Here is a 17,128-nt window from a genome sequence, read left to right as displayed (position 1 = left end):
AAAATATTTAATAATCATGATGGTATACCTAACAGACAGGCCGGGCTCGCTCGTCTTGTATTTCTACAACCCTTCCTCTGTTAATCCAATAGCATTAATCTCCTTCACCAAAGACGAGCTGTGTTCTTTGTTTTAACTGAAAATGCCCCAAACGTGGCACATAATCCCATGTCAGTCACCTAAACCCGTCTCGTTGAACTGGATTAGATTTCTTAATAAGGCTGGCATTGACGGGTCTGCCGGCTTCTTTGTGAAGATAAAATTACAGAGGAACGTTTACAAAAGATCATCGCAGGTCTTTAAGAGAATGTTCTGAACATAAAAATGTAAGGAGGATTTTTTTCCTAATTGGAAAAGCTTTCAATTAAAGCAGCTCATAGGTTTTATACCTGCGTGTCATTTTATGACGGTTTTTGGACGAGCGTATAGCGTTTTAATTAGCTAAGATATGCCTGAGTCGTCTTTGCTTTGTACAACAAAGCATTAAACAGCTTCTTGACGAATAAAAGAGCCCCATGATCACCTGATTCTGCACTTTTCAAACATAATACAATTACCTTCAGTTCAAGGCTGGCAACAATAGATAACTACTAGACGATGTTTAGAGGGACTTGCGATGGTTGAGGAAATAAAGATATAAACAACTTCCCCAACTGATTGAATATTCATAAACTCATCGCAGTGAGCTTTCATGCGGAAAAACAAAAATGATAAAAGTTTGCTTCTTATAGCTAAAAGCTTTTATTCTATCTTTACATTTCCTTTTTAAGGTCAAATCGTATTACAGGTGCATGAAGAAAGCCCTGAGCACATCAGCGCCTTGCGGAGAACTCACTGTGGACGGAACCAGACAAGATTTCTACTCCCACTGAGGTTGTAAATCCACGATTTCCCAGCTATTTAACGGAGGTTACTGCTGCGACGAGGGACTCTGATTGGTTGCTGCAAGCTGGAGAAGCTCTAAAAATAATTTAAAACACTCTAGTCTGTTTGTATATTGAATATGCACAAGACAAGTTATGATAATGAAAACTACTTTATATACACAAGATTAATGATGAAAGCAACTTATTTTATCATTATTCAAAGAACTGTTAGCGTTAGTGGGATACTTGCTGGTTATGATGGGAGTTTTACAAATTCATGACATTCATGATGAAGCTTGCGATGGCTTCCAACATGACCTGAACACATCATGAGCTGAGCCCAGACTTCAAAGCGCACCGACTCTCCCTGCCTGCTGTGAAGGTGGAAACGCACTAAGAACACATTTTCACTGTCTGAAAGCTACATTTGCATCCAATTACTCGCTGCTGTGGCTGCCGAGAACATATTTCTGAATTCTTAGCGTTACTTTATCCACATTCGGCTGAGCTATGAAGTAAGCATGATATCAGACTAGAACCACTTTTGGATTTTGCTTCCTGATCACCTCAAAATCCAGCCCAAACCTGCTCTGTCATGTGTGGCTCCTGGATGATGATCACAATTTATCTTGGAAGGATTGCAGTTTTTAACCATTTGTGAAAAGTTTAGAAGGAGTAAAGATTTGGTCTCTGAGAAAAACATGATAGCCTGACAGAAGATGTAGGCGAAGAGCTCTGGAATGGGGTTCAAAGTCCAAGACTGAATCATTTGGCTGCTAGATTTGTGGAAAATGTTTAACACAAACTGTTTTTTCTTTGACATCTTTATTTTAATAAGTAACACAAGGTGATTTTAAGATACAATTAAATTACCTTTTTATAATTTTGTAAACAATATTTGAGTGTTCTTCATCTCATATCCATCTTGATTCCAGGGACAGCAGGTGGAAATTAGCACTTTTTTCTTTTTTTGCTAAAAGCTGGAACCATGCTCTTTTAAAAATAGAATGAAATGTTGTACATTGTTTGTAAATAAATAAACAGCATCTTTTGCTAAGCTATTAAAAAGAACATCTATTTATTCAATCAATGCTAGCAGGAGCTTTAAACGACACCAGAGGAATTCCTCTGATCTTTCACAGTTCGACTGGTTGCTAACTTAAGGACTACAAAAACAAATTTGGTTGCCAACATTTTTCAAATATCACCTGATTGGAGTTTCTCCTGCATTTTCAGTGCTAAGGTGCTGCTAGTGCTCGCTTAGCACCAGTTCCTTTGGCTTAACAGTCAAAACACTGACAAACTGGTTGTGTCTTAACATTTCCCGCTCCCTGGTCAGAGGAAAGGGGAACGGCTATGTTCACACAGCAGGTCTTGATACTCCAAATTATTGCTCTAATCAGATTTTGTGTGTGTGTGTGTGTGTGTGTGGCTGTTCATGCTACCAATTAAAAGCAACTGAAGTCAGATTTCTGTGTGAACAGCTTCTGACTCCATGCATGCAAAAAAGAAGAACCTTGTCATCACACAGTAGTGCTCCGTTTAAAGGATGTAATAATCTACGCCATCTATATTAAGATAGTTGACAAGGAGATGAAGGAATCTAACAAAATACAGCACAACTACCATCAACGGCCTTTTGCGGAGCATTGACTGAAAAGTCTATAGAGAAGTCTGTCTGGACGCGAAGTCGGATCCAAGAGTGGTGGGCCTAATTTTCAGCCATTGTTTATGTCCAGATTTATTGTGTCCGACTTCAGCTGGTGCAGAATGATGATCCAAGTCTCACATCAAAAGTTGGATAAAATGCAACATGGCTATTCAGACCGAAGACACTTTGAAAACAAATAAATATGTATCCAATTCCACATATGGAAGTACAAATCAGATGTTTTGGTGGGTGAATAGATCAGAACTGGACAGTACAGACTTCCATGAACAAGTCTGACATGGGTCACAGATTGGCAAGAATATTGGCTCAGAGTCACTTTTGCCTGTTCTGTGAATGTAAGCTAAGTTGAAGGGAAGGCCTGGTGGTTCTTTAATCTGGTTTCAAAGAACCAGTCATCTGCCTCTACCATTGTCCTCACTCGATAATGAAAATCTTTGTGGTGTTGCCAACAAAAATGCTAAGAATGTCCATTAGCCCATTGCAAACCTCAAACCTAGAAGACGCACAAATATATTCTGACCAGATGTTTAAACTCTCCTCTGCTCTCTAGTCTCAGTTCAAAGGAGGAACATCTCAACTCTGACCTTTGCCCTTCTTTTAAAAGCCGTATTGATGGCTAAATCCTCCATCTAATCCTGGGCCTTTATTGCTTCCTCTAAGGACTGGGCATCAGGTGGGATTCAGGATATCTATTCCTAATTACTCTGTCTCAGCTGTGAGCTGTTCAGATGAAACGCTCAAAATTTCAGAAAACCAGTTGCTTTGTAAAAGAAACAGAATCAGACAATCACATGAATGCTACTCAGTGTATTGCAACAGATCAGGAGTCTCCAGTCCTAGTCCTTCAGATCTGCTTTATAGGTTTAATTACTATGCAACACCATAACCAAATGTCTGAATTACTTCTTCAGCTTGCCATCAAGTTTGGCCTCATAATGAGCCATTCATCTGATTCAGGTGTGTTGGAGAAGAGATGCATCTAAAAGTTGCAGGATTGGGTTGGAGCAACCCTCCACTAGCTTATCCAGGACTAGACTCATGTACCTTGAGGACACATGACTGTCTCTGGGGATGACTTATCGCTAGAATCCTTCCCAAAGTTAAGCTCGTCTTTCCTTCAGCTTCCAAGGCTCAAACATGGAACAGCTGGGAGTACAACATGCTGACAAAGGCCTACCTTGAGCCTCGATGAAACTTTAAAAAGCTGTCTTCCTCAACATGATGAATAATGCTTTTGCTGTCCTTTTTGACAAGGCTATTTTGCTGCAGAATAAAAGACATTCCTTCTAGTCCAGGAGGGTGAAAAAACAAAACAAAAAAAAGAAAAGAAAAAGAGATGAATTTATGCAGACAGCAAAGCAGCAGGATGACATGAAGTTTCGGGAGTTCTCACTGAACATCAGCTGCCATTTGTAATGCATTTAAAGCTATGAAAATAATGGTAATTATCCAGTGTGCAGTATCAGAGCTGCTGAGAGGATCCAAATGCATTTCATCTTGAATTTCCTCCATACTGCGTTTAAAATGCATGACAGAAAATCTATCCACAACCTTCAACAGCAGCTGCACACATTCGAAAAATAACACAAACAACTTTGTACGGCAGCAAAAAGAATTTAGAAATGTAGTTATCCACATTGTTGTTGGATTTGAAAATTAAGGGTGCATTCACACCAACCCTTTTCAGTTTGCTTTAACCAAACTCCAGTTTGTTTGTCCAGAAAGTCCAGTTTGTTTGGGGAGGTGTGAATGCATAATCAAACTCTAATGTGGACCCAAAATAAAAAGGAGGAAACTTTGGTCCTCCTACAAACCTAGGTCTTGGTTTGGTTGAAGTGAACTTTGGTGTGGTTTGAATGTCAAGTGAACTGGAGTAGGAAGCAAATTACAGCACAGGGCATTCTGGGTAAGTACAACCAAACATGTGCATCTAGCGCTAGCAGGAGAAATAACTGGTGGTTTTTTGCCAAAGACAAAAGAAAAATCTTACAACCTCTAAAAATCTGATAAAACTCCATTTTGGATAACAGGCTTGTTTTGGGCAAAATAAAAGCCCTTCCCAACCTTTAGGAAGCACTGCACTGATTGCTGATTTTATTTTTCAATTCTCCATCCTCTTGTGTTTTTCCAAACTTCATTCAGGTAACATTTTAAGAAGGGAAACTCTCGACAGCTAAACTTAAACATTTAGATCATGTAAGCTCTGGGCTCCATGTAAAATCGGAATTGATACACAACGCCTTCATTTTAGGATTTAAAACAAATACTAGTTTGTTTAGAAAGCACTTTTCACAGACATAAAATCACAAAGTGTTGTACAATAGAAATCAACCTTCAAACTATACAAAGCAAAAGAAACACAGTAAGGTTTATGTCTAGAGATTAAAATAAAGTCGCTTTAATGTCTGACACCAGCAATAATTGTCATTTTTATATTTGGATGCTTAACCCTGATGTCAATAAAACTATAAGGAGAATGTATGGTTTTTATATGATGGTGAGTTTAGTTGTTTAAGTGCAGAAAAAAAGTTGAACAAAGTTTAACAGACTTACCAGAGGAGAGCTTCATTATCAGCGGCGGCTGTCACTGAAGAGTGAATCTGATTGGAGAAATTATTTCACCTGTTTGTCTGCCAAGTCTCCCTGAGGTTCATTTTAAAAGGATTTCTACTGGAACGTCTAAATCTTTGCATAAACTTTGACAAAAACAACAACAACAAAAAAACACGTTGAACCATGTTATTTATTCCATCTTCTGAAGAACTGCAGATTAGTTTTCAGACTTCAATAAAAGACAGAAAACTTAGTGTTGAGAACCCTTTTGTTGCTTTAAAGAAATGAAATTAAATAAATTCTCCATCATTATCAGCCCTCAAGGATTTATGTGCTGCTAAACTTTTAAAAACTACATACAGTATAACTACAGCAAGTGACAGAAGATAGATAAGCTGCATATTTTAGTGGAAAAAATAACATGTATCTGCATAGAACTTCATTTAATTTTAACAGATACTGTCCTAAACTGTAGAAAAATAAAATATTGGTGCATGTTTAGCTTTAATTCTGAAACTCCATGCAGCCTTACCTAGAAAAGGAAAATAAAAAAAAATGAAGAAACAATTTGCTGCACCAAAAGAATCAATGCAGCTACAAATACCAAAGTTTCCCCTTTAGATGAGAAGATTAACAGTAAAAAAAACAACAACTCAATACAGTAAAAAATCTAATAAAACCTCTGACCCTGACAGTACAGTACACTTCATTTCTTCATAATCTTCCTCAAAGGAGAAAGAACTTTTTCTAAATCCTCACACTGGTCCGGTTTTCCTCCTGTTTGCTTATTTACCTTCTAATTCTTCTGTCTTAGTGACAGCATGTTGGGCAGTAGGCCAAAAAAAAAAAAAACACGAGTAAAGGTGAAAAACAGGATGAAGGACAGAAGAAAAGTCAGGCCTAAAATTCAGTCCAGCTCATCCTTCAGCTGATCACCTTCAATACACCTGAAATCTCTTGAGAAGGACAAAGATTATCGAGTTTTACCAAGTCGTATGTCTGCTTTGCATTCTTAAACCAGTTCATATCAATGCACACGTTCAGTTTATTGATTAATTTCTTTGGGTAGAATGCCTGAAAAATTCATAAATCAGAGATAAGAGGATGTAAACAGGGAAATATTCACCTTAATATGGACTGAAGTTGAAAAGTCTACATGAGAACATTCTCAGAAAGGGAGAAGAAATACTAAAACCTTGTTGAAAAGGTAAGAAAGTCTCACAGTAGAATATTGACAAATAGGGGATGAAATCAAGATTTTTGCTCACAAGTGTCTCTTTAGATATCTAACTCTGTTTAGAGTTTTCTAGCATTTCCATCCAGATGCTGTCATCCGTTTCTGCTCTCCAAAAACAACAGCAAGACATGGCAAAAAATGTGATACGACTACTGTACAGCTGATCTTGCATTTTCACTGGAACAGTATAATTTATAATTATTTTGTGTAGCATCTCAGTAATCTTTGATCCCCAAAACTGCATTAACAAAAGCACAGAAAGCAAAGTATCTATGTAGGTGCGCTCAATTTTTTTAGAAGAATCAATCGTTTTCACATGGGCTTTACAAATATATTATAAAGCTATAGAAGTATAACTTTGCAAGTCTAATTTTATCTTTAAAGCTTAGATGAGGTCTAAGGGAACATTAAATCAGAGAATGTCTAAACATTTTTGTGCTTTTTAAATTATTTCTCTTATACCATCAACTGGAAATATAGAATTTTCTGAATTTGGTACGTTTACACAGGGCAAATATTTTTGTTATTTTTCAAATAAATCACTAATTTTCTTTAATGTAAGGGACCTAATGAAGTGACCAGGAGGACCAAACACCCCAGAGTTAAAGTACACACCTCTGACTGTGGATTTTGTCCATCAGAGTGTCACCTGTGGCGTCTTCCCACTGCTGCAGGAACTGTTGGATGGTCCTCAAACTGTGCACAGCGAGGGGCGGAAAGCAATGATATATGCACTTCAAAAACCAGCAGGATGTCAGCCTGGATATGATCAAACCAGGCAGAGAAAAACGGACAAATTGGTCTCACAAGAGGCTACTTACTCCACTGTTCCAACAGAAAACCAACACAAAAATCAGCAGCAACGCTTACCTCGCCTTTGTGGGTGTTTTGCACTATTTAGAAAGTCAGACAGACACAGTTTCACTTATGTATTGGATTCTCTTTAGTACTTTACATTTAACAGGAAAATACAAGGGTCTGTTTTCAGCAGGATACAGGAAATTTAACAGTGCTCTGTACATTACAATATTATAGTCAGTGTGGTGGTAACTTGGTCCAGGAAAACTGGAGCCGTGAATGTCGTGCACAGTTCACTGTGTGGTCGTGAAGGTGGGGAATACAATTCAAAATTCTCATTTACATACTGTACGGAGTCTCTGTTAGCAGCTTGAAGAAAACACAAAATCAGGAACAAGATACAAAAAAAAAAAGACAAAATGCATGAAGAGGAAAAAATCTAACTGTTGAATATTTAATGCACGAACAAGTCAGGGAAATTCAGATTTAAGAAGCCGTTTGATATTTTCTACTTTGTGTTTCAACGGTCACCAGTTTGGGCTCATAGTCACATTTAACAGAGAACTGCCAGGTTTGTTTGGGTCGTCTACATTCATCCTGAGATTTAAAGTAAAAACAGAAACAATCTGAACTGAAACTGACAAATGAAGTTCATGCTGGTTGAACAGTAAGCAAACTTTAGATGCGTTTCGACTGTAATTACTGTAGGTATCTGTTATAATCTTTCAGGTTTACTTCAGCCCCGAACCTCTTGGTCTTCTACAGCATTTACACTCTAAAATATAAGTAAAACCAAAGTTCATAAAATTGTGCGACTTTTTAAAATGAATTCTAACGGTAGATGTCGAAAAGAAAAATAAATTCTTGCTGTTATTAGAAATCGGAGTTTTACAGTTTTCATGGTTTCTTCTGAAGAAGAAACCATGAAGGAGAAAACGACAGGAAGTAGTTAGTCGGAGGAACATGGAGCAGTACGTTTTTTTTAATGACACCGCATGAACAAACGTATTCATGTGTGATTTTAATTGTGTTTCTTATTTAATGGAAGTGTTGCAACTGCAAAATGTTGTTTTTGTCGACATTAGTGGAATATCGACTAAGTTTTGTGCACATTTGTAATGGAGAGGCTACAGACGGCCTTATTTACCTGCGACTTTGGCAGCTGATACAGAAAAAGGCAAAGGCCAAAACACAAGTAAAATCCCTCAACAACAGAAAAGTAGTCCATGATTAATTTAAAGTGTTTTACAATTGCTCTTTTCCACTTACATTTTTCTGATGTTTTAAAATGTAATATCTATGAAACGTTATATTCTGCATGACGACAAACACTAATAATTCCACAACGAATTAAATGAAGTTATGAGCTGCTGTAATAAAGATTACTGAGAGAACCAAGACTAAAACCAGAGACTGTAAACCCACCTTGAATGTTCGGTGTGATCTTAAAAATCCTACCTGACCACCAGGGCTGTTTTCTGCTGCTAAACTTCTCTTGAAACTTTCCCTTAGGGAAAATGTCGAGAGAACGTAGATTCTAGAAAAAAAGTCTACAGTCGAAACGCACCTTTAGACACCCAAAAGTAATGTTTCACCTTGCAATCAAAACAGTTTTACAACTCACTCATTTTTCTCACACAGAACATAAAGAGGACATGCAGTAAAGCAAGTACAGTAAACTCAATCCAGGATGTATGAATATCAGCTGTGAGTCTATGTACATGTGGACGGGCTAAAGCAATATTTTACTGATAGTTGTAAATGTTAAGCTAAATTAAAGCCGGTTTTGTTCCAATATTTACATTGTTAGCAAACAGTTCCACCATTTAACTGCCACACAATCAAATAGTAAATAACAAGCTGAGAGAATTAAATATGTCTAGTTCAGTTTCTCCTGTGAAACATGTGTTTGCATAATATCTCTGGATTGTGTCTAATTTAAGAACATAGGGGATGAAAAGCAGGTAAGATGATGCTGATTATAAAAGGGACAAAGCCAGAATCAGTCAGTAAGTTGGGTAAAAGGAAAAAAAAATCAAAAAAATCAAAGCCCTTAAAATCCAGAGTAGGGAATTAGAGGAAACCATCCTAGAAAGTAATTTTTGATCTCATGGTTGTCTCATTAGTCCCTAGTAGAAAATGTTTCATGTGAGATCAGAGCTGGAAAAATGTTAACCTTCAAAAGTCATCTCTAAAAAAAAGAAACGGTGTCTGAAATGAAAGCTATCTGTCTGGACGGTGATATTCTGTTTGAACTCTCAGTTTCTAAAGTTCTTTAATTCTCCGACTAATATTTATGTTCAGTGTCAGGTACATTTAAAAAGGCAACAATTAACACAACTAAAATAGATGACTTGATCTCCCCTGCTCTGGCTTGTCTGTAGAGTGAACACAACCTCACAAATACACACACACACACATTTCACACAGCCAGCAGCAACGTTTTCTTTTCTTCCTCCTTGTCTCGCTGTTCGTTAACACGCTGTGGTCCTGCTCATATTGTTTAGTTTGGGGCAACTTTGCAAGCTTTAGCTTATTTATTCCAAGTTTATTGGAACTTATTAATAAAACATGGAATTCATATATACCGTGATGCGGCTAAAAGAATCGGACAGCATGAAATGGCTGTGATGTAAATGATGAAACAAAATCAATAATATATTCGGTGACCTTCTTTAAGGGTGTTTCACATTTCTGTGGAGTTTAGAGAAGGAGAGTCAGTCTGAATGTATTCAGAGCTGTGTTTGAAATGTTCACTCAGTCAAAATAACATTTTCACTGGAGAACCAAGCAGTGGATGGCGGCACAGACTCTACTTCACTGCCACAACACTTCAAAATTGTGGAGGATATTCCCAGTTATTTGCAATAAAAACCTCAAAATGCTAACTTAAATCTGAGCTGATGGTCAGCAAATTTTGCGGTTTTGACAAAAACTTCAAGTTTAACTTTACAGAATTTGAGCATTTTGAACTTGAGACAATAAACATCTTTGGACATTATTAACAAGTCGAAAAATCCTGATATATTTTTTGTGTTATCTTTAGCTTCCTGGTGGTACAGAAACGCTAATGGGTGAGAAAGTTAAACTTTGCTACAATATGTATGACTTAAGAGTGAATGACTAGGCGATTCAAACACAGCTCAACTGGTGTATTTCTGTTTCCTACATTCTCAGAAGCTTTAGGCTTGCAAAACTTGAAAAGGGAAATAAATCATCAAAAATATTGATCTGTTCAAACTTATGCATAGCAAATTCCCACATCGAACAGTCAAATGAGATTCCAGAGCAATAAAAATCTACATCTGTCACAGCAGTACAGTGGAGAAACTTTTGACCACAAGATTATAAAGATCCCAAGAGTTCAACCAGATTCCCATTTCTCCTCCTTGGAGAAAGAAACTTGCAACATTTTAAGCAACTCCAGTTTGACAGAATTATATACAAAGAGGAATGTCTGTATGTATGTAAGCCCAACATGACATGCGAGTAAAGCATGGCAACATTTTATTAGTTTATTAATGTGTATGAATGATTGTTTAATTACATTATAAACATGTACAAATTTGGAAAAAGTTGGCTGATTGTGCCTTAGGTTACCTTTTCATGCAACACTCGTCTCTTCAGGCTGGAGAATAGCTGTAGTGTTTTACTTTAATGCTGTACTACGCCGTCTCAAGCCTCCTAACAGTGAGAAAACAGTGTCTGCACTGATATAAGTGAACTGTGACCGTTTTTATAAGGCATCAGATTTGTCAGGAACACCAGGAACTGTAGTAGGGCACTGCTGTCATCTACCTACTAAATGTAGAAAATGTACGTAATGAAGATGAGTACAAATCATGAATGTGCTACACCGACAACAACAAAGGTTTTGCCATTAAAAGAATGCTTTCTCTACTTTGGCAAAAACAAAATTATTTTAAAACAGGTTTTAATTAGAGTCTTTGACAGTTACTTGTTCATCAAAGGCCTCTTTGTTTGGAGTAGGTACAGTACTGCAGAGTCCTGCTGAGCCACTGAAACACATTAACCCTTGTTGTACTCCTGTCCATGTCAGGATTTTGTAAAAGTCAAATCCTGAAAAACTGGAGCTGGAGCAGCTCTCATATGTCTCCATGGCTCAGCTTCCAAGTGAAACATGTTTCCTATAGCCAAGATTTACAGACGTCTCTTGTGACTGAGATCCTCTGGTCGAGTCTTTGGCTTCTTGCATTCTCTCCTGTGTGAGGGTGTATGAGATTACAGCACTGTGCAAACTACATGGAACAAACCCTAACCAGAACAACCATTGTTGGCCATAAAGTTTGTGAAAAACCATCTTTCACTTGCTTGAAAAAAAGGGAAAAATAGAAAGGAACCGTCTCTTTAGAAAGTCGAGAGCAGAGCTTTCACAATGCACCTCCAATCTTAGGCTATTTCTTTTATTCTGCGCATGTAATCATGGAGTTCCTCTGGGTCTTTAAAGCCCATATCCTGGCAAACCCACTGAATGTCCTCTTCGTCTGCTATGGGGATGGAGTTATAGGGCAGCTCTTCTGTGGGGAGGGTGGTAAAGGTGGTAAACTTGACTCTCTTGCGTTTGGAGGTGGGTGAACTGGCCTCCTCGCCGTTATCCTTCGTTGAACCGCCAGAGCTGCCGTCACCCCTTCCATGGACCTGACTATGAACGCTGGTCTGGGAACTGCCACTACTGTGGTGGTCCCCATGGCAGCAAGTTTGTACCCCCTCCAAAGGGTTGCTGGGACTTTCCACCTGCTGTGGAGACAGGTCGCATTGGGCCCTGAGCGGCTGGCCGTTTCCAAGGAACACCCAGTGGTGAGAATGGTCCATGTTGGCCTGGCCTTCAGGCGGGATGCGCTTATGGCGGTATTTAAGCACAAAAACAATGCAGTTGATTAGAAACACCAATATAGCCAAGCAGAAGACACCTAGTAGAGCATACATGCCAATCTCAAGATCAGTCATGTTGCGTGGTGAATGTACAAAATCGTCCCCTTCCTCTTCATCACTCTCAGTCGGCCGCTCTTGGTTGCTAATGGTGGGGAAATTAGTGTAATCAATGGGAACACTGGCAGGCTGCTCATTAGAGGTATCATAAATTCTTCCACTGATGTTGGGATCAATGATTGTCCGCCTGGTGACAGATGCCAGCTCAATCTCGCCCTCTGTGGTCGTTTCTTCCTCCGAGTCTTCCTCGGGGCCAAAGCGGACCTTGACATAAACTGCAGCAGATGCAATGACGCTTTTGCGTTTGGTCTTCTGGCAGGCTTCGCAGATGGTCATCTCTACACGCACCATTTCTCCTGATCCCTCGCCTTCTGCTACCACCACAGGCCACCGTTGCTGCGGCTCCTGGGATACTGACACAACTTTGTCATCCAGAGTAGAGGCATTGAGGTTGTAGTCTTTGGGATCAAAGTAAATCAGGGGGGCGGCGGTGTTGTCACTGAACAGCATCCAGACAGACAAACTGGCCTCCTGTCAGGGAGAAGAGAGACAGATTACATTTTTAGTTTCAACAAAAATAAGTTTTGACCCTTTGCAGGATTTCATATGAATGCAAGTTTCTCTGTTCCATTTAATTACAAGTGCTAAAGATGACCTATTATGCTTCGTTGAACAAGTAAGAAAAGGTCTATGGGTTATTTAAAGCATGTTTAAATTTGGTCATAATAGCATTAGAGGACAATAAACAGATGACCATAAGATGGCCCAACCCACATTGTAAATGTGAAGACATTTAACAAACCGTTATCTCATTAGTAACTGCTAAATTAGCTAGTATCGGTTCTTTGAATGTTTCCATTTGCGATCTCAGTGAATAAATTCAGTTAGATTTTCCCTACCACTGCGATCCTCTGAAGGGTGAATGAGCACAAAACTATTTACAGGCATTCTCTTTATGGTTTCTTTTATTTTCTAAGTAGGAAGCAGAGCTACAGCATCAGGTTTGCAAAGACTACTGTCAAACAAACGTGTCATGGCTGTCGAGTTCTGCAGCAAGAGGAATTAAAGAGAACACAAGTTTTAACCAGATCAGATCTTGGTTGCGTCATTAACTTGTAGCCGAGACAGAGCAGCAACATCATTTACTGCACCAAAGATACAACTCATACAGGATACTTGGCTTAAAGTGTATCTTCATTAGATACTATTTTTTGTTTAAATCAGTTCACAACTGAAAATCGATTACCAAGAAAACCCAGTTCTTCAGCGTGGACCGTGGCTAACTCCAATGTTTTGTTAAAGGGGAAACATCATGTAAAATCAACTTAGTCTCACACAAAAAATATACCTGAAGAGTTGCGTTTATTCTTTTATGCATGTTTAAGAAATCCTTTAATCGCCAAGGCAACAATTCATCTAAGCAAAATGCCTGGGTGGTCATAGCCCCGCCTTTGAGGCACAGCTCCTCCTCTGAACTGCAGATTCCAAGCTTCTACCTCACAAAGCAGCCCTTCCTGACTTAGCTCCTTCAGACTAGCCAGCAGAAATGAGCAAACACATGGTGGAACTGCGTATCTGTTGAGCTCATTGTAGGAGCTACACTTTTCAGTGAAATGCTGGTAAAATTTTTGTTAAAGGGTTAATAGAGGAGAGCAGTTCTGATGACAAGCTGTGAACTCTTCCTGTATTTATATCATTCAGAGGAACTTTCAAATTCCCAACTCTGAGCATCTTTGACAGTCTGGTCCATTACCCTAAACCTCAGGAGATTTTCTGAAACAACCGGACAGTCCTCCCCAAATTAAAGTCTTAACATGCAAAGGAACTTCTTGTCTCTGATGCACAGAAGAACAAACCAACTTAAAGGTTCACTTTGTGCTGGTAAAGAAGAGGTGCCGACAAAGATGCACCATCAGTACGTGTATCAAATGATGAGTCTGTCTCTTTGTGTTTATCTACCACGATGGTCTCATCTCTTCTTTTCTTTCACTCTTTACGTCCGTACTCCCTCTGGAGAAAGACTGGATGAAAATGTGCCACAAAGTCCTGCCATCCCTGTAATCAGGCAGCGTTTGATGGTGTCCTCTGTTAGCAGCTTGCTTAAATGTCAGCTAACATCCATTCGGACAGATGTCTAGCAGATGTACACCCACTTTGCTTCTGGTTCGGAGACACGATTCTAAAAAGGCAAACCTGTCATCTCAGTAAAAAAAAGCAATAATCAATCAATCAATCAAATTTTATTTGTATAGCACATTTCAGCAGCAAGGCATTTCAAAGTGCTTTACATAATTTTAAACAGTGAGAAAGAAAAAGAAAGTAATAAAAAGATAAAAAGAAAAGATAAAATCACAGCCTAACAGGACAAGGCCTCCAGCCTTGCAGCACCAGGCTCCGTCCGCCTGTTTCGCGAAAATTTTGCGCTAGGACTTTCGCTGTCCTACGCGGATTTTGTGCATTAATTGGTTACCTGTTAGTCTAGAATTTACAGGGTTAAACAGTGAGAAAAAAAAAGAAAGTAATAAAAAGATAAAAAGAAAAGATAAAATCACAGCCTAACAGGACAAGGCCTCCAGCCTTGCAGCACCAGGCTCCGTCCGCCTGTTTCGCGAAAATTTTGCGCTAGGACTTTCGCTGTCCTACGCGGATTTTGTGCATTAATTGGTTACCTGTTAGTCTAGAATTTACAGGGTTTTATATACGCGCAATGACTCCCAGTCACTCGCAAATACATAGAAGGCATCAATTGCCATAAGCAACTGTAAACAGGTGGGTTTTAAGTTGAGATTTAAAGGCACCCAGTGTTTCAGCTGTTTTACAGTTTTCTGGAAGTTTGTTCCAAATCCGTGGTGCATAGAAACTGAATGCTGCTTCTCCTCGTTTGGTTCTGGTTCTGGGGATGCAGAGCAGACCAGAACCAGAAGATCTGAGGGGTCTAGATGGTTGGTACAGCAATAACAGATCTTTAATGTATTGTGGTGCTAAACCGTTCAGTGATTTATAAACTAACAACAGTATTTTAAAGTCTATTCTTTGAGCTACAGGGAGCCAGTGCAGGGACTTTAGAACTGGTGTTATGTGCTCTATCTTCCTGGTTCTAGTGAGAACGCGAGCAGCAGCGTTCTGGATCAGCTGCAGCTGTTTGATTGATTTATTAGTCAGACCTGTGAAGATGCTGTTGCAGTAATCAATGCAGCTAAAGATAAACGCATGGATGAGTTTCTCTAGATCCTGCTGAGACATTAGTCCTCTAATCCTGGAGATGTTCTTCAGGTGATAGAAGGCCGACTTTGTGACTGTCTTTATGTGGCTCTGAAGGTTCAGGTCAGAGTCCATCACTACTCCCAGGTTTCGGGCCTGATCACTGGTTTTCAGTTGTAATAACTGAAGCTGAGCATTAATTCTAGTTCGCTCCTCTTTCGGTCCAAAGATAATAACTTCAGTTTTGTTTCTGTTCAGCTGGAGAAAGTTTTGGCACATCCACACATTTATCTGTTCTAAGCATCTATTCAGTGATTAGATGGGGTCAAAGGTCACCTGGTGACATCGTGATGTAGAGCTGTGTATCATCCGCATAGTTATGGTAGCTAATCCTATTTCCTGCTATAACCTGAGCCAGCGGGAGCATATAAATATTGAAAAGAAGGGGTCCTAGGATTGAGCCTTGGGGTACCCCACATGTGACCTTTGACCTCTCTGATGAGAAGTTTCCAATTGAAACAAAGAAATTCCTGTTCTTTATGTAAGATTCAAACCAGTTGAGCACTGGACCAGAGAGTCCGACCCAACTCTCCAGTCGATTCAGTAAAATGTCATGGTCAACAGTGTCGAAAGCTGCACTGAGGTCCAACAGAACCAGCACTGTGGTTCTCCCACAGTCTGTATTTATATAGATGTCATTGAACACTTTTACAAGGGCCGTCTCCGTGCTGTGGTGAGCACGAAAACCAGACTGGAAGGAGTCAAAGCGATTCATTATTGTTAAGAAGTTATTTAATTGTTTAAAAACTGCTTTTTCAAAAACTTTGCTGATGAATGGGAGGTTGGAGATCGGCCTGTAATTCTGCAGTAGTGATTTGTCTAGATTGTTCTTTTTTATCAGTGGTTTGATAACTGCTGTTTTCAAAGTCTGGGGGAAAACACCTGAAGACAACGATGTGTTTACTATATGGAGCAGATCATTAGCAACGACAGGCAGGACTTTCTTAAAGAAATGTGTGGGTAGGACATCCAGACAGCAGGAACTGGAGCTTAATTGACTTATAATTTCTTCTAGGGTTTTATAATGAAGTAGTTGAAATTGGGTCATTTTTACTGCCTTTGTTTTGTTTGGGCACAGCATTGATACTGGCTTTGGAGTGGATGTGCAGATTAATCCTCTGATCTTTTGAATTTTCTCTGAAAAGAAACTGGAAAACTTGTTGCAGGCGGCATTAGATTGAAGTTCAGGTGGCAGCATCACAGGAGGATTTGTGAGCCTGTCAACAGTAGCAAATAAAGCTCGGGCGTTGTTAGTGTTTTTGTTTATGACATCTGCAAAGAAAGCCTCTCTTGCAAGTTTTAGTGTTGTGTGATAGTTACGTAGTCTTTCCTTGTAGATGTCATAATAAACGTGTAGTTGAGTTTTACGCCATTTCCGTTCGGCTCTACGGCAGAGTTGTCTTGCAGACAGAACTGTTTGTGCATTTCTCCATGGAGATTTCTTCCTACCAGACACAACCTTCACTTTAATGGGTGCAATGTAATCAATGATATCTGAAAGTTTGCACTGAAAATCATCTACCAACTTATCTACGTTATTATAGTTTAAGGGCGAGGAAGCAGAGTAGATTTGATTAAATGTTTCTGCTGTGTTTTCTGTGAAAGTACGTTTTGTGATAGTAGCTGTTTGTCCAAGTGGGTTAATGGATAAAGAACATTCAAAGATAACAGCAAAGTGGTCCGACAGGCGACATCAGTTACAGAGACATTGGAAATATTCACACCCTTACTGATAACCAGGTCCAGTGTGTGTCCATGAGTGTGTGTTGCTTGTTTGACATGTTGTGTTAA

The 17,128-nt window shown here is 39.1% G+C and overlaps 1 protein-coding gene across 1 annotated transcript in view; it reads right to left on the bottom strand.

Annotated features, from left to right (window-relative positions):
- Window positions 1-7,247: 7,247 nt before the first annotated feature.
- The window catches only part of tmem132e (transmembrane protein 132E), a 155,617-nt gene continuing 145,736 nt past the window's right edge, over window positions 7,248-17,128 (bottom strand). Inside the window, exon 9 of the mRNA XM_088012438.1 lies at window positions 7,248-12,607. Coding sequence (XP_087868564.1) covers window positions 11,537-12,607 — 1,071 coding nt within the window. The 3' untranslated portion in view covers window positions 7,248-11,536. The remainder of the gene's footprint in view (window positions 12,608-17,128) is intronic.

Source organism: Poecilia mexicana, unplaced genomic scaffold (genome assembly GCF_051168715.1).
Source record: "Poecilia mexicana isolate PSO_F unplaced genomic scaffold, ASM5116871v1 scaffold_14, whole genome shotgun sequence".
Lineage (NCBI taxonomy): Eukaryota > Metazoa > Chordata > Actinopteri > Cyprinodontiformes > Poeciliidae > Poecilia > Poecilia mexicana.
This window is presented reverse-complemented; position numbering and strand designations above follow the sequence as displayed.